At 38.3% G+C, this 22,522-nt stretch overlaps 1 protein-coding gene across 17 annotated transcripts in view; it reads right to left on the bottom strand.

Moving 5' to 3' along the window:
- NUMB (NUMB endocytic adaptor protein) overlaps window positions 1–22,522 on the bottom strand; it is a 90,902-nt gene that overhangs the window by 30,857 nt on the left and 37,523 nt on the right. For 15 of the 17 annotated variants that reach the window (XM_072930038.1, XM_072930033.1, XM_030274374.4 and 12 more), the window contains exon 2: window positions 3,446–3,589. In XM_072930038.1, the coding sequence (XP_072786139.1) occupies window positions 3,446–3,571 (126 nt within the window). In that variant the 5' untranslated portion in view covers window positions 3,572–3,589. Of the gene's footprint in view, window positions 1–3,445; window positions 3,590–19,075; window positions 19,098–19,709; window positions 19,790–22,522 lie in introns of those variants that run through there. The other 2 variants (XM_072930036.1, XM_072930035.1) reach the window with 2 other exon arrangements.

Here is a 22,522-nt window from a genome sequence, read left to right as displayed (position 1 = left end):
CTTCAGGTGTGGTTAGATTTCCAACACAGAGAAGAACTATCTGTAATTACATCTACACACACTAAGATGACTGAGAAAATATGATCAATACCTGGCTACCTGCAACACAGCCCCGTCAATTAGCAGAAAAACACAGACTGTTAACAAAAAGGAAGGCTACTGATTAAAAGGAACAGTATTTAATCATGATTGTCACTACCTCCAAATTTATGAACACAGCACTGGAGGGAACCAACTGTGGATCAAATCTACTTCCCTGAATTTTAAAGCAACATGAAGGAACACAACAGGAATTTGTGACAAAGGAAAGACAATCCATAGATGTATCAGATTTGCTCAAAATCCAACAAAACACTTAATGACTCTAACAATAAAGATCAGCTGCAGACATAGCACAGGAAGAGCTTCAAGAAACAGCCAACATAGAAAATCTTTCAGTAATATTAAATCTGTTTGCAGCATCCTCCAAGCACAATGAATAAGCAGCTACTGGAGTCCCTTGTCCAACACTAACAGAGTGAAGCCTGAAGGCAGGATGAAATCCTATTTGCAACATGACTTTCAAAGTGCTTCCACATGCTCTGTAACGTCTAAAAAAGGATAAATCTGTGGTAGCACTCTACAAACACCCAAGCTCCGGGTGAAATATAAATGCCCAAAGGCAAGAAGTTAAAAACCAAACAAATTAAAGAGATCTTTTTATAAAAAAGAGAAACCAAGTACAAATGTTCCTGTACATGTTTGCACTAGTCTCCTGTCTCTATCTCAAAAAATAAGTATATTAGCGATTTACCTATATAAAATAGTAAGCATTAGAAGTAACAAAGCCCACAGTTTGGCTGCTACCACACTAATCTCATGTATTTTACTTTCAAACAGAAAATCCTACAGACAGCTGCAGCAACATCTATTAAGAATTTTCAGGTCTTCACTGAGTACGGATGAAGTCTTCACCATCCCTGAAAACAAGACCAGATTCTGGTCTTACTACTCAATTATGCTTTGAACTCCAAAGAATTACAGACAATTTTTAGAGAGCAGGCAAAGCAGATCATAAGAAGTAAGAAGAGGCTAATCCTGTGCACCCCCTCCCCAGTTCCTCCAACATATTCAAGTGTGGTTGGGCAGCTACACTACACACAACGGACCACTTTGGAATTCCCACTGCAAAACTTAAAGAAAACTCAGGTATATTCACCATCTTTCATATTTGAATGTATTCCTATTCATTAACCATTCTTCCCAAAATATCTCACTTTGTCCTGCTCCACTGAGGAGCATCAGGAAGAAAAGTCAGCCCACCAGATATTTAAGGACACAGGAGACTGCATACTTTTCCTGGAATGTATGAATTCCCAAAAAATACCCAAGACAGGCGTAACAGGATACTCTCCTTCACTAGCACAAAGTTCTATTCTTTCTGTGAGCAAAATACAGTACCACCCACTAAAGCGATGACTCTACATCTGGTTTATCTTGTTCCCTCACAATGGCATACTTCCTGTCTCTATCTATTCAACACCAGTTAACACCCACTCTGCATCTCAAGCTTTATAAAAATTTCCACTTTGTCCATATCCAGGCACACTATATTGGACAATAAATTCAAATTAAGTAAGATTAAATGCCTTTTAATATTAAATTATTCAGAATTTAAGTTTTCACCTAATTGCAAGTTCTTTGGATATTTATACTCTACCATTCTGACCAAATCAAGAAATGTCCCTTACATTTACCTTAAAAGCATTTTTTTCCAAAGAACAAATTAAATTAATTCAGTGATTTCCAATTAAAAGCAGACTAATGAGTGCACATAAGTCCCATTTTGGTGACAGGATGCAAAGACTCATCAATTTCTACGCCTTTTCAGCACGGAATAGGCCAAAACCTTTTTTGACTTTGGGTACATGTGCCCAGAATAGATGAATGCTTCATTTAAATACAGGAAGCACTTGTCATTAGAAGTGCAAGTCCTGACTGAGAGTTTAAAAAAAAGTCAGTCTTTTAACAGTGTGGAGTGGTTCACACCCTTTGTGTTCAGTAAAGGATTGAAAAAGTCTGAATAAAACTAAATGCCAAGAAATTGAGCACTCTGCTTTTCAACCTGTGTAATGCCTAAGTTATGAAAAAATCACCATCCTCAAACTTACAGCTCTGTTCTCTCCTAGACAGTGTTAAACCTTAATCTAAGTTTGAGCTTTCCCAGAGCAGTTACTTTCAAAGCTTTGGCAAAACACCATCTCTGTTCAGTACTGAATTACAGTTCCTTCCTCTTAGGAGAAAAATAACTCAAGACAAAAATATGCAAGCAGCCATGAACTAGAAATGTTGTATACACTTGAGTATATGTAAAAGCACAAAAGCAACTCAAGTAGGGTAAAGTAGGGCATTAACCTCATGTGAAAGTTATCTCATACTTGCCACATACCTACCAATCCACAACTTCATAAAAACATGCAACATTCAGTTTAAAGAATTCCCCCTAGCAACATCACAAGTTTAACTATCAAACAAAATCACTTTAAACATAATACAGAGAAAAACTAATGGAAGGCCCACAGATGTCAGAAGCATAGAGTGTGTTCCTTGGACATTGATATTTAACCCATTAGCTTTCCTCAAGCATCATCTCCTTCCAACCTATTGTAGCTCTACTATTAGTGTACCTTGAGGAAGAAAGGGGAGCATATGCAACAAGGCACCCTAAATTTTATATTTATTTTTATTCTGGTATTTATTAAGTATTAATAATAAATATTATTCCAAAGTATTAAATTATTGTTTCTTAAATAAAGAGGGAGGAGAATTGGACACAAAAAACCCCACTCATTTATAATACTCTGATAATCTGGAATGAGTTATCAGAATTTTAAAAGGTAATTTCAATTTCATATGCATTAATAGTCTGTAATATACACACACAAGATTCTAGCACAGAGGCATTCTCAGAAGTGAGCAAGTGCTTCTAACCTCATGCACTGGTTGAAATCCCAGGTGTTACTTGAAAATATTTTCAATTATTGAGAGGGAGGAAGGATTGCTTTCCAAGCACAGCCCACCACTTATCTTCCAAGTCAAACTGTAACCACAACTACACTTTTAACAGAGAGAATTGAGTACCTTTTCATGCAATCCGAGGGGTCTATCATTTCTGATCTTCCAGAGAAATGAAGACAGATATTGTATTACTCCTCTATCAAGCTACATTATTTATTTCAACTAGATAATAATGGTAGGATATCTCAGACTGGTTTTCCAAGGCATTTGTTACATGAGCCATCTGGTTTTAAGAAAAAAGCCACATCCTCTGCAATGAGAGCCAACTGTAAAATAGGTCAGTGTGTAATGAAGCATGTCTCTGGTTTATGCTTGCCAAAAAAACCCAAATAACAATTCATGGCAAGAGTACTTCATGGATATCCAAAAGAAAGGCAGTAACTCTTACCTTAACAGGAAAGCTACACTTGCCAGTACGAACGCCTTCTTCATCAGTCTGCCACTGATGAGGCCTGCTGGCCTCTGGGACATAGACATCTTTCTTTCTCCTAAAGCTTTGCCGTAATTTGTTCATTTCTCAGATTTTCACGTCCTAGAAGAAGAAAAAAAGAATACTGCCAATAGGCACCAAACACACATTTAGCCACTTTGGGTCAACCACTATCATGACAAATGACACTGTGGAGAACCCGAGCTTTTGTAAAGATGAATGGAAGGGCCTGTGAGAGAAAAGTATTTTGGACACAGATTCAGAGAAAGATGGGTATTCACTTCAAAATGGAAAACACAAATCCACATTACTTGTTTAACATCTTTCCACAGCAACTGAAGCATTACACCCAGGAATAACTATTACTGGGGGCATACACTTATCTAAAATAGCTGACAGAGAAGCTCTGAAGAGTGATGCACATGAAATCCTGCCTTCCCAAATTTAAACACCTACCTAAAGCAACCAAGCAGGACACCAATAGCAAAACCTTCCAAGGCACTCATGCAAGACAAGGATTCATGGCTGTAAAACTGCTCCTAAAATCAGGTGCTTGTGCTGTTCATTAAGTACAAGAGATAGGTTCATGCTTTTACTGAGGGGAACAGGCCAGCCCTTGCTTACTCTACTGGTAGAATTCTTGTAGCTAAATGAGAAATGCACTTCTTCAAAAGGGGAAGACAATGCTGCAAATATACTTCTGAAGCCTAGAATTCAAAACTTCATATACACTATTCCTTTATGTATCAATTTCTATATACAATCCAATTTATGCTTTAGACTTGCTCATCTTTACTAAATTCAAACTACAGTTAGCCAAGAAGCTCTCAGAAAAATTACTACTCATAAAAAGACTTGATATTCACCTAAAGAAGTAAAATAATATGGGATACAAAGAGGGGAATATTGAAAACATACTGAAAGCCTTCTTAAGATTTGGTTGTCATTCCTGAAAAAGAAGCCTTCTCACAATGATGATATCTCATTTTGATTGAAAAAAAAAGATGCTGCAGAATGCAAGGCAGCAAAATCTAATTGGATTACATATGCTTATTTCCCATTAAACTGAATAAACTACAGAATATCCTCAAGCAGCATTAAAGAAGTCAGTTCCCACTATATCTTCATAGCATGATACTGGCTAATTTCTCTACAATCTTCCATCTTTCCATCACCTATTAAAAGAAATATTGTAAGATAAGTAATAATTCAAAGATATGGCCACAGATAAAGAAAACACCAGTATATCACTAGGACTCGGTAATTTAAGTGTGGTGATGTTAATTAAGGGCAAATAAGCACGATAGTCACATGCACAAGTTCAGTGGCATTTGAATTCCATTATTCCTGGGTCTTGCAGCATTCTGGGTCCTTTCAGCATAGGGGATAATTCCTGAAGTATTTCTACACTAGAAAACAGCCACGCCAAAGACCATTTTTACAGCAAACACTGTGCTCAAAGTTGCTTGATGAGCATTTGAAAGCAGTAAGGTGTGACACTCCAAGCAACCCAAATCCAAATGCAAATCAAGTGAAGGGTCGGGATGGATGCTGAAGGCTACAGGCAACTCTCCCTAGTAGGTACCTAGAACAGCCAGGAGGTCTAACAAGCAGTATAAAGTGCAGGGATGGGAAGTTGCTGAAGGGTTCTCAATCAATTATCTAGTTATAAAGAAGTGTTGACTTCATTCCTTCATAGCTACAAAATGCTTGTCATAACTAGGAAGATAAAATATCTTCTTGAATTTACTTGAGTGGATTTACAGATTAGAACATATGTGCAAAATAAAAAACATGTGCATTTCTTACCACTCAATAAGCTAAAGCAGCTCTGTTCTGCTTTCAGCTGGGACAGAGTTAATTTTCTTCCCACTGTACCAGTAGCTGGTACAGTACTGTGTTTTGGATTTAGGCTGAGAAAAATGTTGATAACACATCGGTTTAGTTGTTGCTAAGGAGTGTTTACACTAAATCAAGGTCTTTTTTGCTTCTCACTCCACCCTACCATTGAGCTGGCTGCAGGGCACAAGAAGTTCTGAATGGACACAGCTGGGAGAACTGAGCCCAACTGGCCACAGGCATGTCCCACAGCATATGGCACCACACTCAGCATGTAAAAGTGGGGGAGGGAAGGAAAGATGGACAGAAGGACAGAAGGAAGGATGGAAGAAAATTCATTCAGATTGACAGTGTCCTCCCAAGTAACTGTTGTGTGTGATAGAGCCCTGCTCTCCTGGGGATGGCCAAACAAACACCTGCCTGCCCATGGAAAGCATTAAATTAATTACTTGCTTTGCTTGCCTGTGTGGCTTTTGTTTTACCCATCTTTATCTCAACCCATGAAGTTTTCACTTTTGCTCTTCTGATTCTCTTGCTCATCCCACCGGGAAGAGTGAGCAAGTGGCTGGATGGGGTTTAGTTGCCATCTGGGGTTAAACCATAACACTCTTCTATAAACATTGTTTATTTTACAAGCTATAAGCCATTTTAAAATCTCTGAATGTGCAAAGGCAATTCTCAAAGTTTTAAGAGGAGCTGCAAAGCTTCTGTTCTCCATCAATGCTTAGAGAGGCATTACAGCAGTATTAGTTATGTATTTTGTTTTACAAACTGCAGACAGAGGACTCTGTGCATCCATCTGAAGGAATCAGAATTTCAGGGGAGGCTATTCAATCACCTCGGGCAGGTGAAGCATACTGCAGCAAATCTCTGCACGGCATCTCAGCTCATAAGGACAGACACACACTCTTGTCCCTGCTGCAGACTCGCAGTGCCAGAGCAAAACCACTGCTCCAGCTGCTTCAGTGTAAAGTGCAGAAATCTGGTCAGCACACGGCTTACAGCCCAGCTGCCCGACCTTGTACTTCAGTGAGGGACAAATGGACAGATATTCCACTCTGCCAAAAGCAGCAACAGACTCTTAAGCAGATACAATTACATGCAGTAAGGCTCCTGTCAGTTTTGACAATCTCAAGGTAACTCTGAATCTCAAAAACTCCAGTGAATAGTAAAGTAAGGACTGAGGACAGCACACAACCACTGTACCACTTGTGAAAAACTGCAGTCTAATTGCCTTATCATAACATTTGTTTATGCTAGCATTCTGTTGGACTTCTCCCTCCCGGGCATTACTGGTGCCCAAGAGACTGGCGCCTTATCAGACATTTATTCTGACCAGGAATCTCAATCCCCAGGGGAGGATAAGAAAAGAGTTCCTCAACTACATTTTGTACGAGAAACTGAAGTGGCATTTTGCCTGAAGTATTTCCTTTTCACCAAAAACCAAACCCATTTTCCTACATGTTCTAATTTTGAGGTCACGTTGGCAACAAACAGTTTAAAAATAGCTTATTCTATCTGATAGAAATGCTGACAAACAGCAAAATTAATTTCTTTTCAGGCAGCCAGCAAGCTCTCTCCAATGGCCACACTTCGGTTTTCTGAAATATCAGACTTATGAGTAGGTTGTCCTATAAATACTTAATTTGCTGGTAACATGCATGTCAGGACAACATAACTAGAGCTGTCCCCTGATGGGAAATTGTTAAATAGAACAATTCACACAGACTGCATATTTGAGGATTCAGAACAGAAGCACTTGAATTGCTCCAATTAAGTGCTGAAATTTTTACTAATTTTGTCTGGAACTCAGAAAACCTAGTGAAAAGTCAAGATAGGGAACTCAAAATCTAATTAAATCACAAAACATAACATTAAATCAGAGACAAACTGCCAACAAAGGCTGAAAGCCCTGAGACTTCTGCAGAAATAAGGAAACAGAGCCACATTAGGCCCTGGTATGTTTCAAGGTTATCTTACTGCAGACAGCTGAGTATCTAAATGGTCATTCCCACTGGAAAAAAAAGAAAGGCAAAACAAACCTCAACAAAGCAAAACAAAACTACCCACATAACATGAAAACCTCCACCACTTTTGTAATTCAGAGATTTCAAGATGAGACTAGACATTAGACCATTTCCCAAAGCACCTACCTACAAAAGGTATCAAAAAGACAAACGAGTTTTTAAATTTATGTTGCCATTTATTTTTATGCAGATTTATGTATTTTGGAAGCAGAGCTCCAAAGGCAATTTAAGGAGAGCTAAAGCATCATTATTCTTCTGACCAACAGAAAAACTACCATTTACACCTCTGTCACTGCACTGACAGCTCAGGGGCAGAGTTGTCAGAAACCACAGAGACAGAAACAACACTGTCATGGATAAAAGTGCATGTTGAAGCACTTGGCTTCACTGCCTTGTGCACCATCAGGTTATGGCTGCAGAACAAATTACTGCAAGATAAACCAGCATGTTAATTCATGTCTTGTTAGCTGCTCTGCTGTACAATTGTGTTCACTTTTACCCTTCAGCGAGCACAAGCCAGCAATTTACCCTTCAGTGGGAAATGGGTATGTTTTCATATTAACTGAAGTTAGATCAGGAGGAGGCTGCTGATGATGCAAATTTGGAGCTTAGCTGTGCAAGAGTTTACCCATGTAACCATACCTTTAGATAAGCAATTCATTTACACTGTGGATAGCTGTTTCTTGCAGAGCAGTTGCTGCTGCTGGGCAACCCAAACTAGAGAATCTGCAGGGCAGAAGGACTATACGGGTACCTGGGTACCTGAACTGCATGCACAAATTCATCTGGTTAGATTGTAAGCTAGGGTGTACTACGCATTTTACACTAAGCAACCACTTACAGTTTCAACACTCAGGACAAAGAAACAGCACAAACATTTTTTATCTTTCTTATGAACTCTAGCCTTCAAAAAGGTTATTTAATCTGCATTCAATTATCTATTAACTTTTCTGTTTGCAATGAAAAAGGATAAAAATGGGTATTAAGTCTTCAATTTTTTAAAACCATTCAGCAGATTTGGGATTACTATCCATTTTCTTTCAGAATTTAATACTGTTTCCTATTTACCAATTTAGAAAAAAAAGGAAGTAATGGGTCAAACAAGGGCAAAGTACTATCTACAGCCTGCCACAAATGCAGAGTACCCGGGGCAGGAGGGAACACACGCCGCCCCACACACACCCACCGACTCCGGGTGCCATCCTCTTGATTTGTAGTACAAAGTCCTCCTACAAGCATGAACCACCAGGAGTACTATTGACACATGAACAAAATTCCTAGAAGTATGCACTTCAAACAGCAAGGAAGTACAATTTTAAGAACAATGCATTATAATCATTCTAAAATTTAAAAGCCTCCATGTAAACAAATTCAGTTAACTTGATACTATCAGGTTAAGTCATTTAAATGAAAAAAACCTGTCTCATTTATACCAGTATTGCCTGCTGGCCATACACAGGTGAGGGCTAAGCAGCTGTACAACCATCTGCTCCCTCATGCGCTCTTCCCCAGTGAAATGCACCTAATACTGCTGAAGGGCCAAGCCAAAAAGAGTCTGAAACACAGAACAAAAACCTCAAACATCTCTAATATGTTTTTCTCACATTTCTTGACATCAAAGCTTTCAGAATCAGAATGCATTCTTCCTACCAAAGCTACCTGATATTTCACATCTAAAAGGAAATTAAAATAATCTTAAGCTTGTTGAAAAAAATGTGTTTATCTAACCTTCTTACTAGGAATACACTCCAGAGACATTCCTCACATGGCTGTGAAGGTCTGTATCCTTAGAAAGCTCAGTGGCTCCGAGTTCCTGTGCAAGTATACAACCTGGTCACACTTGTCCACAGACTAATGTTTAACAGCTATCTTTTGAGCATTATGAAAACCTCAATCATACTATGAAATTCACCAGGAAACGTGAACAGCCCACACTTCCATATTCCAGAAGAGTATTTCACATTGCTTTTTCCAATAAAATACAATTCACTGCTGCCACTTAAACATTCTTGTATATCTTGGCTATAACCAGGACACAAGCACATGAGTGAGGAAACACGCCTGTTTCAAGTCATTCTCTTGGGATGAGCTTTGGGTTTGGCAGGCTTACCTGCAGTACAAACACAAGTAGAAGCAGTTCAAAATATTTAGATCTCTTTTGCTCTCTAATGTACAATTTGAGTCCCTAAATTTAAGATGACAATGTAAGAACATTTCATTTATAAAAAAGAGGCAAGCTACGAAAGCAAGTTGAGTGCTGCCAAGGTAAATAGTCTGCCCCTGTCTATTATGAAGCTGCTAGGATGGAGTTTTAGTTCTCTGAAAAATCCTTATTAAGCATTGCTGCTAAGCAAATGCTCTCCCCTCCTCTCCCACTTACACAGTACAAAAACATGCAATGTCCTATCTCACCAAGCCTACTGTAAAGGTTAGCCAAAACTTGCTGCAATTGCCCTGCAACAGCTTCTCTGCAATTATTCACCAGCACAAGCACACAGAGTACCCTTATCTTCTAAGGAAGAAAAGGTCACCCCATGTGTCAGATTCTCAATGCAGAACTTTGAGCCTTTTTGTAAGTTTAGACCCCATAAAATCTAATTAAATCCAGCACTGTCACACTGAAGCAAATGAAGGCAAGTAACCGTATGAGCATGCTCACTAAAACGTTAACAGCCCAGTTTCGCAATACAGGCTGACTAACCACATTATTCACCACGCGGCTTTCCAACCCATTCACCCTTTCATTACCCAATTAACATCTCATAGTACAATACTAAAAGTAAGCATTCTACCAAAATATACATATAGGTGAAGCATTTCTTCATTTGTTCAGCCAGCAAATGCATTTTGTTATTATTATCGTTATTATTTAGAGTTCAAATTAAGGGGATTTTCCTTGCTGAAGATAAATTATTGGGTACATAACTGAAAGTCTTCTGAAGCTGTAGAAAACTCACCTTTCAGCAGTGAAAGTAATATTTAGATCATACTTTGAAAACACAGCAGAAATGGCAACCTTAAACTCTTTATGTAAGACCAAAGAGATCAGAGCTGTGACAATAATGTCTCTGACAGCATTCTTTGAAATTGTGATGCATTGTTATCATATGATGTGAAGTACAAGACATCCTCAAATCCATCAGATTTCTTGCTGTCTTATACCTGAACTAAGGTATTGTGTGAGCACACCACAACTCTTTCCAGAGCACTTGACAATTCTATCTGCACCACAGATGAGGGTGGAAGAAGGGGAAAAAACAATGTTATGACAGCAACATTTTACTGGCAAAAGCCAGACTTAAACAAAATTTGCAAACAGCTTATGCAATATCAGGAAATGAAATAATGAACTGTACTCCAACACACTGTTAACAATTATGTGGCTAAAACATTCAGCTACCAGAGGCCCTGTCCTAAAGCTTAGGATTTTGTAAAATACACGTTTCAAACGTAAATACCCCCAGACTGTAGCAATTAACATAGGAGTGAGTATTCTACAATGCTATGTAACAGAAGTATCAACAAAGTAAACATTCAGACTCTTAAACTGTCACAAAAATACAAGCTTGATCATTGCAAGGCAGAAGTTATTCCTAAGGATATGCAATGTCCCTTTCTAGCTGATGTAAGATAAATCATTTGCCTCTCACAAACCTGTGAAATTCAGCAAATAAAGAAAGCAATCCTCATTTTCTCCATTAATAACTATTATAAAGCAAATGTCCCAATTCATCAGACACCACAGCAACTGCAAACTCTGACTATGGTCCTAAACAATATGCTAAGAGGTTTAAGAGCAGAGATATAAGGCAGTAATCCCCTTGTTTTGTAGGATCACTCTAAAAATACCCTGCAAACTGCCAGTCACTGGTGGAAAGCAGGTCTCCTAAACACTTGATGTGATACTAAGTGAGTTGAATTATATTATCTATAATAACCAAAAATAAGCAGAAGTTTAGTAAAGAAACACTAGCTACGTGCCTTGTGAAAAGCAGTTCAAGTAATTCTGCTTTGCAGCTCATCCACACACATGTGAATAATTTTAACTAACCAAGCCATGTTCCTTTCAACTGAATAATTTACATTTAGGGCAGCTAAATATCAGACAACTCAACAGTTTTCAAACATGAACATCTCAGTTTAAAAGGTATCTTTACAAATACATGCTGAATTTCAAAATGAAATTAGATATAGAAGAAAGTACAAAACCAGCTGAAACAGCCAAAAGGTATGTTCTTTAATCACCCAATTCCACAAACTGCAGCTTGAAGTTATGTATGTCAAATCCCACAAAAATAAATGTATTTTCAAAATTCAAAAAACACTATTTTACACGTAAAATAACTACCTTTTACTGGTAGAGCAATCATAAATCTTAAGTTTTTACACTGGACTTACTTCCATAGTACCTATGAGTATTTTATAAGCAAATAATCAGTGTTGACTAAACAAGGCCAAACAGCTGCTGCTTAGTAACAGACAGGGTCAAATATAAATCAGTCAATCATATCTTTGTGCTGTTGACCTGATCACTCCCTACTTACTGAGAGTCCAGAAACATAAGAACACACATTTTGTGTATTTTTGGTTCCAGCTCTTAAGTAAGAGATTTTGTGTATGTTTGGTTCCAGCTCTTAGGTAAGAGCAGACAAAATGAGCTACAGATCCAGAGCACGCATTGCAGGAACCAACTGCACTCTAAACCAGTTCACTCGGAGGATATATTTCAGCAAGATATTAAAAAATATTCATAGTGAAGCTTTACCCTTGGTTCATAGACAATGATTCACAAAAGCAAAAGCAACCCCATTTTGGCCAACTGATCCTGCAACACTGCTCTACACCAGCCCACAGCATGGTCCAGCCCAACAGCCCACCGGGCACACATACTGGAAACATTTGGAACAACAAACCATGGATTTGTATCAGCTTTATGAGAAACCTTCAGTGGGAATGAACAGTAGTACTGCTGAGTCTGCCAGCAAGTAGGATTCAGGTACAGAGAAACTAGAGAAATCCACATGAGTAGTGGCATGCTCAGATACAAAACAGGGAGGTATAGAGGGCTCTCCTCTACCACAACCAGAAATGTTTCGTTCATTCGTGTACGCGCTCAAAAGAAAATAGTTCAACAACTGTTTGCAGGTGATGCAAAATGTTCCGGAGTAATTGAAACTGATTTTAGAAATATAAGATCATCTCACAAAGAAGAAATTATTCTGTAATAAAAACAGCAGAGAAAAGCATATGGAAGATGGGTAAAAAAGCCACTGTAATTATTATTAGCAATGAACATGAATTCAGTCATTACTACTGTCTAGGAAAGGTCATAACTCATGTTTAGTCCTCTAAAAATTTAATTGTCAAATAAGCAAACAGTATTAAGAATGATTGTGATATTATTGTGAAATACTTAATATTTAAAAATTAATTATTATTAAATTATTATTAAAGAATTATTATGAAAGAAGCAGAGCAAAGCAACCAGGATGCCGCAAGCATAAGACCAGACTGCACTCAGCTTCAATACTGTATAGTTTTTGTAGTTAATATACCCTCTCTGAAATGAAACTGGAAGGTGCAGGAAAGAAGCAAGGATAAGGAGGATAGCAAGGACTACTTAATACCTTCAGTTCAAGGACAGATTAGGTACATCAAAGGTCTTCACCTCAGAAAACCAATTTTCCAGTGGAGAAAGCCCCAACAATTACAAGGTCATAATGTTAGAAAATAACAAGGGAATGATGTTTTTCCAATTCTTATATTGTAGGAACTGTGAAAAAGCAATAGAATCCTCCGGCAGTCCAGGTTTTAATAGAACAGTACTTCTTTTTATGATACAAAATCAAGCAGGACAATTCCTAGGTCTGGGAAAGTTTAAAAACTAAAAATAGAGAGAAATTAAAAAACACAAATCCCTAAACCACTCAGATGAATTATTTGATCAAAACTTCCAAAAGTTATTGGAACCTCTAGTGGCGGTGGTGCAGCCATCCATTTAGGACATCACCCAGTCCAATGTGAGCAGCTGGGAAGTCTTGCTTCATGTCTAAATCTTCTGTTCTTCCCAGAACACGGAGTGTATCAGAGAGAATTACTGTGCTGTGGAGCCTTTGTTGTGAAGCAGCCCAACTCCCAAGCTGGTGTCCCTTCAGGGCCAGTCCAGCTGGCCACACCTCGTGTTGCAGCTGTCACAGCACCACAGCAGAGCTGCTCACACCCAACTGCCGCAGCACCACCGACAGCTGCCTCACTACACGCTAAGGATCTCCCTTTCCAAAAAGCACACACAAGCACAAGTTTTTATAGCTCAAGACATTTAAATGAAATGAATCTGTATATTCCAGATAGCTCACAAAATCTGAATTATTGTGGCAACAAGCCATGGGTGCACTTAGTCAAACTCAATTACGAAATGAAAATTAGCTTAAACTGCCTCGAAGTGTGTCATTCACAGGATGACGGATGACTCCTTGTGACACCATTACTGCGCTGGGCCAAGCACCCCAGTCAGTCACTGCCTGGCAGCTGCTACATGGCAGCTCAAGACACTTCAATCGCTCCCATCCTCCACAGCTAAATATAATTAAGGCCCTCTTATCTGTGGGTTTTCTTCAGCTTGTTCACGCTAAATCAACCACACTTCTAACTGCAGCCAATGCAAAGAAGGAGGAGGGCAAATGACACAATAAACATTTTTAATATTAATTTAGAATTCAAAGTGAAATTGTGAAGCGCTGCACCAAGCTTCTGTGAAGAAGTGGCAGGTTTTAATGATAAAAATGAGCCCAGAGAAAAGACACAGTAAGTTTTTCCGGCTGTCAGAATATCAGAAAATCATATGATCATCCCTCATTAAGCCTAACAACAGAAAAAGTTCACTTCCACATAAAATATAGGCAGAATGATCTTAGGAACTCACTCTAGTATCCAACATTGTAACTGTGGTTAACTTCTAAGAACATACATTTTTCTTTACACAAATCTTATTTATTATAGTAGTAATTAATGTATACATTTGTGCACCTGTCCAGTGCAAGTTTTGAGTTGTTCCATAACACTTTTCTCATAATAACTCTTTACAAAGCACTGCAAGAAACAGAATTTTCCCAAATCCATTTGCTTTACACAAATGTAACCAAATCAGAAGCTAGCTTAACAAAGACACAAGCTACAAATACTTTTAAGCACACAGAATGCAATGCTTTCTAAAGTCCCTCACCAGTTAAATACCTTCAAAAATATTTTGCATCCTCTCTAGAGTCTAATATGAGCCACATGCTTCATCAACCACATAACTCATGAAACATTTAAGAAATCTGCCACCATACTCCCTGTGAGAGGTGTCTAAACAGAGAATGCAAACACAATTCCACCTTTCTGGCACCATTTTGTATTTAGACAACTAGCATTCCTTATGATGACACAGCACATAAAAAACCTCACTTTGTGCCTAATGTTTCCCATGTCTGTTTACTGCAAAGCCTTAAGATCTAAGCATGACTTCAGTGATTTTGAAAATTATATATAGCAACATAACTGAAGAAATGTCTTTTATAAGCTCTTACCTTCATAAAATCCTGATGTACGTAATGTTGGGGAAAAAAACCAGTCCCCAAACCCAAGTGTAGTAGAATCAGTTACCAGAACAATGTTCATGTAACAGCAGCAAGAATATGTTCACTTGGTGACTAACTTTTCCCCTCCCCCCCTCAGATTCTCCTATAGTACTTTTCTTAAAAATCCCTCTCTCTTGAAGCTATAATCATGACTCCATGGATATTTAAAACAATAAATAAATAAATAAATAAAAAGGAATCTATGGGCTGAAACAAAGGGGAGATGATAAAGTGATATGGTCAAGTCCAATACGGGCAATAAAAGGTTTCATGTGGGAACTTAGGTCATTTTCTCCCTATACCTCACAACACAATGTGTTTTTAGATAATTTCAAGTGTTTATTTTAAAGAACAACCACACAATCTGGAATTATTATGCCATTATACCAATTTGCCACAACTCCAGCCAAGGCTAGATTTTTCTTTATTCATGGCAACAGACCTGAAGCTTCTCCGACATATGGTAAAACCGTTCATCTTACTAATTTCAATGTTTGCGTATTTTAATTTGGGATAAGAGGGGAGAGGAGGGAAGAGGTGAACTCTATGGAATTAAGTGATAAAAGGATACATTGATCAGTCTGCATTTAAGGTTTGACGTTTTATGGAAGAATTCCAAGTAAAGTTTTTCATGTCTGCTCTTAGATGCATACTTCTCTCCCCCACTCCCTCTCCCTATTACTTGGCATTTAAAGCTGTCTGCTTGTAAGGATAGTAATGTTGGTCCTTATGGAGGCTAGAGGTAGATAGGAATTCAACTGCTATTGCTACAAAATATCTCACAGGCACTGTTTTCTTAAACACTGATAATAATCTCTCAGACATTTCCTTCCCCAGAAGTTACCAGATTTCATGGTGGTCATTAAAATTAGTAACACATTATTTTTGACCAACGATGATATATTATGAATCCACAACTACATGCTCAGTGAGAACTATCACATAAAGCTTCAGACATCAATAAATCCCAGAGTTCCTCTCCAAATTGCTTTTTTTTTCTTCCATTTAACCCAGAGAAAAGAAAGTTCACTTTAAGTATATCTAACAATGAAAATGTATTTCTCTAAATAAATAACTCTGTATACATCCAAAGAGATGGTTTCTATCCCTTTCACCTAAAATCAAATTAATGATTACAAAATTCCTTCATGATAATGAAGTTTTTTAATGAAAGCTTTAATTAAGAAATGGAAGCAAATATGTTAATTTCTCTAACTATCTAGTCAAAATATTTGGTCTTTCCAAGACCACAACAGGGTTTTAATTCCAGCCTGTAAACAATATTTAAACCAGTTCATCTAATATAACACTGGGGGGGAAGTATATATGTGAATTTCATGTCGCTACCTGAGACAGACTGCTCCAAACCTGTAAAACTGCTTTACCTACCAAACGAACTGCAAGAACTCACATCAGCATTTTACCTGCTAGTCAAAACTAAGTCTATGGTAATTCAGAAGGTCAAGTCTTAGAATATAATGGACTAGAATATAATGGATTCAGACTTACTGTATCACCTTCCTGGTGATACTTTTTTCTGTTAACTTTCTCTTCCCCATATTAATTCTGCTAGCATACAGATTTTATCTCTTTCAAGATCAGCACAGAATTTCTACTACAAAAAACAAACATGCATTAAAAGCCAAGAATGAGGCTTTGCATGTGTGTTTTCTTCACAAGCTATACTCACATCTCAAAATTATTATTAAGAAAAGGCCACAACACGCATTCTATGCAAACAGTTTAAAATAACCTCCATGTAATAATAAAAATCCTCCACTGAAATTGTCTATAGAATTTGGAAATTAAGATCAAAATTGTTCCCATACTCTTAGTGCAGTAAGACACAGAACACTTAGTGAGATGAAGTTAAACCAATCACTTTAAAAGTTAATCCATCATACATTAAAAGACAAAATTAAGATGTGCATCTCAAAATGCCAGTGCTGCCTCTCAGGGTCCCAGTTTACCTATACAAGGAGCTAAGACTATCACCCTCTTCCATGAATACCAAAATCCTATAAATATTCACAAAACTGTCTCACTATCCTTCATTAACAGTTCTCCCACCTAACTGATTCTAAACTATTTTTTATTTTTATAAAATAAAAAATATTTAATAAAAATATATGTTTATTTCAGCCCCAATATGGAAATAAAGGGTCAATTTAATATTATGAGCATGAAAAGGTGTTTTTATTTCAAAAGCTTCAAATGAAGATATAATTACACTCAATACATGCTGAATTAAGTCAGAAACATCTCAAGCCATCAGTAAAACATTTGGTCAGCTAGGGCTGATAAGAACTACAGATATGTATCATATTGCATTCATTAATTCTCTTTAAAATAAGCTGTCAGCTGAGACACGGACAAAAAGACCATGTTCATTATGCAACTATTATTCAGATGCTCATTAGTCAAACAAATTGAGCTTTTAACCATCTTGTTACAGTTGTTCAAAACCAGGAAAAAAAGTTCAATATTAACATCACCCCAAACTAGAGAGGTATGTAGTTTTATTCCTGGTATATAAATTAACGTTCCTCACCGCCATCATGATCTTAAGCAAAGCAGGATGCTGCCTGTCTGTCTCCTTCAGAAGGTGACATGCATTTCACAGCTGCATGGCAGGTCATGTCCTCCCAGAGGGAGATCAGGCTGCCCACAAGTCAGTACAGGACTACAGGCAGGGCTGCCAGTGACGGTGGCAATTCAGCAGCTCCAGTGATGCCAAACAGTCCTCACAAACACACTAGTCTGAATGACCTCAGCTAGGCTAGAACAGTGAAACCCACACATGTCTCTCACCTTTCTAAATCAAGTGTTGTTCACAGTAAAACAGCTACAATCTGCTGCAACACACAGGGCTCGGTGGCAGAGAATCCCAGAAAGTGCACTGCCCATAAGTAACACATGCTGGAAAACCACATGGCTGCAATAGCCTCTTGAATCATACAATACCTCTCATCTTCCCAACTTTAAACTGCTGGGCAAAAGAGCAAGAAAAGTCAAACAAAAAATAATGAGGAAAATTTGTCTTCATTCTCAAGTCCATCAGAGCAATCAATGAAGCTTCAAGCTCAGCAAAGACAGAAATATCACCTGACAACCCTGAAATCCTGCACCCACAGGCAGCCTTTCCACATCTGCAGCACAGCGCACTTCTACAAGTCACTCCTCAAAAATCCAGCACAGTACAGAGCAAGTGGCAGAAGGTAACCAAGGCATCACTCACATGAATTTCTCCTGAATAATTCAGGTTCTACCATTGCCATATTCTGCATTGCCTGCTGATGGACACAGACAGTGGCAAGCAACAAATTTCACTCCTGGTATGAGTGAGTTTGACATAAAAGCAATATGAGCTCTACAACTGGGGCAAGTAGGAAACTGTGCTGCTTCTATTGCCCAGGAAGAGAGATAAAACCATGTGCATTGCATTGCCATCTTGGTATGGAGAACATCACCCTACTTTCATAAAAGACAGCTGCTTCCTGGAGTGGCAACTAAGCTGGGCAACAGAAGACAGGATGAAGAGGAAGGCAGTCTAAAAATGCCTGCAATGGAACAGCTGACACGTAGCATCAAGGCAGGCATGATAGAGACTCAATGAAAAGGACACTCGATATTGTGCTGCCAGATTCACACAACCACAAAAGTCACAACTGTGTTATCTTCACCAGCAACTAGTCACAAAGTCCACTGATTCAAACAGCACCTCCATTATTCTGGCAGGTGACTGTAGCACTACTACTCCATTCATATATCACCACTTTTATCAGTATGCCCTGCCTTCCCTTTCTAAGTCCAGAAAATGTTAAAGAAGTTAATCTTACAGAATGTGCATTTTCTCTTATACAATAGGCAGCATATAGGACACTGGTAATATAGATAACACCATTTAGAATGCCATTAAAATTAGGTGGTAGACATCATCATCTTCCTTCACAAGGAATCAATTATACATTCCTTAATTCACGGGAATGGAAGTAACAAACAAGGAATGCAAATAGTGACTTGGTGACATAGGTACTGAACTGAGGTAGGAAGTGAGCTTATTCTACTCTAGGAAAATCAGATCTCCTAAGAAGTTGGCATACTGTGCTACTGAGATGAGCTCGGTTGGTTGGAATGTAGTACTAATAATGCCAAGGCGGTGGGTTCAACTCCCATATGGGCCATTCACTTAAGAGCCGGTCTTGAGGATCCTTGTGGGTTCTTTTCAATTCAGAATCTTGGGATAATCCCTTCTTGCTGGCAAGTTCTGGAAGAGTCAATCTTGACCACAGCCCCTGGAAGACCAAGCATCACCTAATGTCACTTTGAGATTACCAAAGGTACACATTTCACTTGGACATAAAACATCAGTGCACATGGCAGAACTTAGAAAGTCCGCTCAAACTGTACCACTCCCCTGGCAGCTTTAGCAATCTTCACACCTGGCTAACTAATGACAATTGGTGTCCTGCAAAAAATACATTAACAAAACTAGAGAAAACCAAAGGCTGTCTACAGCTGAATGGCTAAGGCCTCTCTACTTGCATAATCAAGCATTTGCTCATACCTCACATTAATTCTGAAAGGTAAGATTTCATTCCAAAGGCTGATTTGTCCATCAGGGGCACTGCAACTATCTATATTACAGAGTCACCCTTCTACTCTGCTTATGGTTTGCACTGCATCTTCCCAGCTCAAACTCCACCTCCTGAGATCATCTGCACTACAGCATCTTACCTGCAGCACTCTGAAGCTGCACACACAGCACCAAACAAACAGCACATCTAAAGGCAGTGGTCTCCTTCAGTGGTATTACCTTCTGGAAAAGGAAAGAGTTCTCAGACAAGAACTACAAAACTCATCTCTCTATATGAGATTTTCAACATTATAGCAGTCTAACCACTGCAGGTAAGAAATACTGATAGCTTTTATATAAAGCCTTGATACAAACATAAATACACAGCTTTGCCAGCGCTGAGACTTAAGAAATTGGATTCCTACATTAGGAGCGGAAACAGCCAAGTAGCTATTACATATGTTTCTCTGACCAGCTTAGTCTCATGACAGTAAAATTATGCAAGTGTCTACGGTCATTTGAATCACATGCCTCAAAAAGTGCTGTTGCAAGCCACAAACCACTTTTTCTCAAATTTCACACTAACCAGATTTAAGAGTAACACCAAGTTGATATTTTGCAGTGGTGAGGCAAAGTTGATGAACTCACAAGTATCACTCAAAAAGATCAATCATCAATGCAATAACATGTTCTTCAGTTATTTACACTCAGTATTTTACATACAGAAGGCTTCTTAAATGAAATCTATCCATTTGGAAATGTAATAACTATTTTCAAGGGCAGCGTACTTAAGTCACTCCTTTTTAATTAAGGATAAATTAAGTATTAATGAATTCAGAGTTCTTATGCTGTTCCCTTACTGTCTGTAAGAAAATACCCTACAAAGGAAGGGGCAAAAATCATGTTCTCCTTTTGCACCTCTCTCTGTTGTGAAATACACCCTCTGAAGTTGACCACCAGCACTGTTTACACAGGGATTGTATAGAAACATCTTTATAAAGTACACAGTGTCTGACTACACAAACTGACAGAACTTCCTCAGCCCTTCAAATCTTGAGTCTGTGCAATGACAACACCATTTAGTGACAACAGTTTCCAGGACACTCATATTCACATTGCCTATTGGAAGTGCCTTATCACCAGAAAGGATTGCAGTCCAACCATCATGCCTGACAGCTACAGTGGTATTTTCCATGTTCACTTTCTTTCCTGTACTTGGTCCTTCTGTTTCCAAGTTTAACTCAAGGCTGCGTCCTTTCTTGGTCAACCAACTTGAATTTTAGAAGTTTCTTAAGATTAAACATTACAGTCATTCTGACAAAATAAACTTACTAATGGTACAAGACGAAGCATCCTGAACCCTGAAAACTACAGCAGAAAGAATGGGATGAAATTCAGCATGCCCTGGATTCTAAACCCTAAAGCTGACAAGCAATCACACCTACATAATTTTTATTCCCAATATTTTGAAGTATCAAATTAGTGATCTACACAGGCCTTTTGTATCATCATAGAACTTCTCTCTCCCTGAATTCTTTCAAAAAAGAAGAACTAAAGATGAAAGTGACAGACTAACTTCAGAGCCTGGAACTGAATGTTTTTCATAGCCTCTAACATGAACTTGTAAAATGCAACAGGCTGCTGTAACAAAGCCAAGATAACCGAGGTTATCTTGGATTGTCCTCCAACCACACCCAGGAATGCAATGCATGCCAGAACTCCACAGTTGGTCACAGACATGGGCGCAGGAGGAATTGCAATGTGCTCTGAGTCAGTTTCTCACCGCTGGAATAAGGCATTGAGGCGGGCTTGCTATAAATATCCAGGGTTCGAGATACAGGAGGAGATTGGAGCCATATGTGGGAGACCCAAATACCAATTACACACTGAGCAAAGTTCCAGCAACACAAAATTAAGAAAGAAGAGGAGATTCAGGAAATGGCCTACTTTAGGGCATACAGTCTGCACGTTCTGAACTTTCACAGAAACAGAGCAACCAAGAAATAAGGCTGGGAATGAAATCAGAAGTTTGGGCTACAGAAAAATCCCCTTTCTGTATTACACACCAATGCATACAATCCTGTTACTGAATTTATGTTTTCTACGTAGAACAAGTAAAATTTGTGTGAAAAAACAGATTAACTAGTAAGGCAAAAATCCCAAAAGATGTGACTGACCACATGAGCTAACTTCACAGAGCATACCTAAAGTTTGCCCAAGCTTAAGATTTATTCACAGCTGAACATGCATGTGATCTCCTCCAGTTTTTGCAGTTAAATTGTCTTACTCCCTTTTTTTGTTGTTTGTTTGATGGGGAGGGGAGGATGTTTTTCTACTAAGAACATCTTTACTTTTCAAAATATTCTCTATAGGTGAGTGTCTTTTCTAATAAAAATGATTTTTAAAATTTTGTTACTGCTAAATTCCTCTTTTAGAACCCACCCAGGACTTACAAAAAATTAATATCTGAATAGAAGTTTAAAAATTGTCTTACATTTCACAAGAGTGAAGACACCTAAAGCAAACTTGTAAACATTTTTCCTAAAGGGGTAGAGAAGCATTTGATAAGTATTTGACATACTTATTTCCCTGATACTGGAAAGAAGGTTAGAAAGCATTCCTAAAATATTTGATCGTCTTGAGATTCACTGTAGGAGACTGCATTTCCTGTTGGATAATAGTATTATGTTACACATAAAAAGGACTATGTCAGTAGAATTAAAACAGCTATGACACGTGAAGCTCTCAGCAGAGCTGCTGTTCGGTTTGAACAGAGACTCCAGAAGGGCCCAAGGAATTTGGGCAAGCAAGAGGGATGACTGAACACCTCTGTAAAACCCAAGTATCCCAGCTGATGACCATTGTGTGAAGTTAATTTATGCTCACTCTGCTACAAAATCAGAACCTAAACTTCTGACTAATTCTCCTTTATAAAATTATTTTGGGAATGGGAAAGAAAAAAAAAAAACAATGT

The sequence above is a fragment of the Taeniopygia guttata genome, chromosome 5, assembly GCF_048771995.1.
Source record: "Taeniopygia guttata chromosome 5, bTaeGut7.mat, whole genome shotgun sequence".
Taxonomy (NCBI): domain Eukaryota; kingdom Metazoa; phylum Chordata; class Aves; order Passeriformes; family Estrildidae; genus Taeniopygia; species Taeniopygia guttata.
The sequence above is the reverse complement of the archived record's forward strand: the minus strand, read 5'-3'. Positions and strand labels throughout refer to the sequence as shown.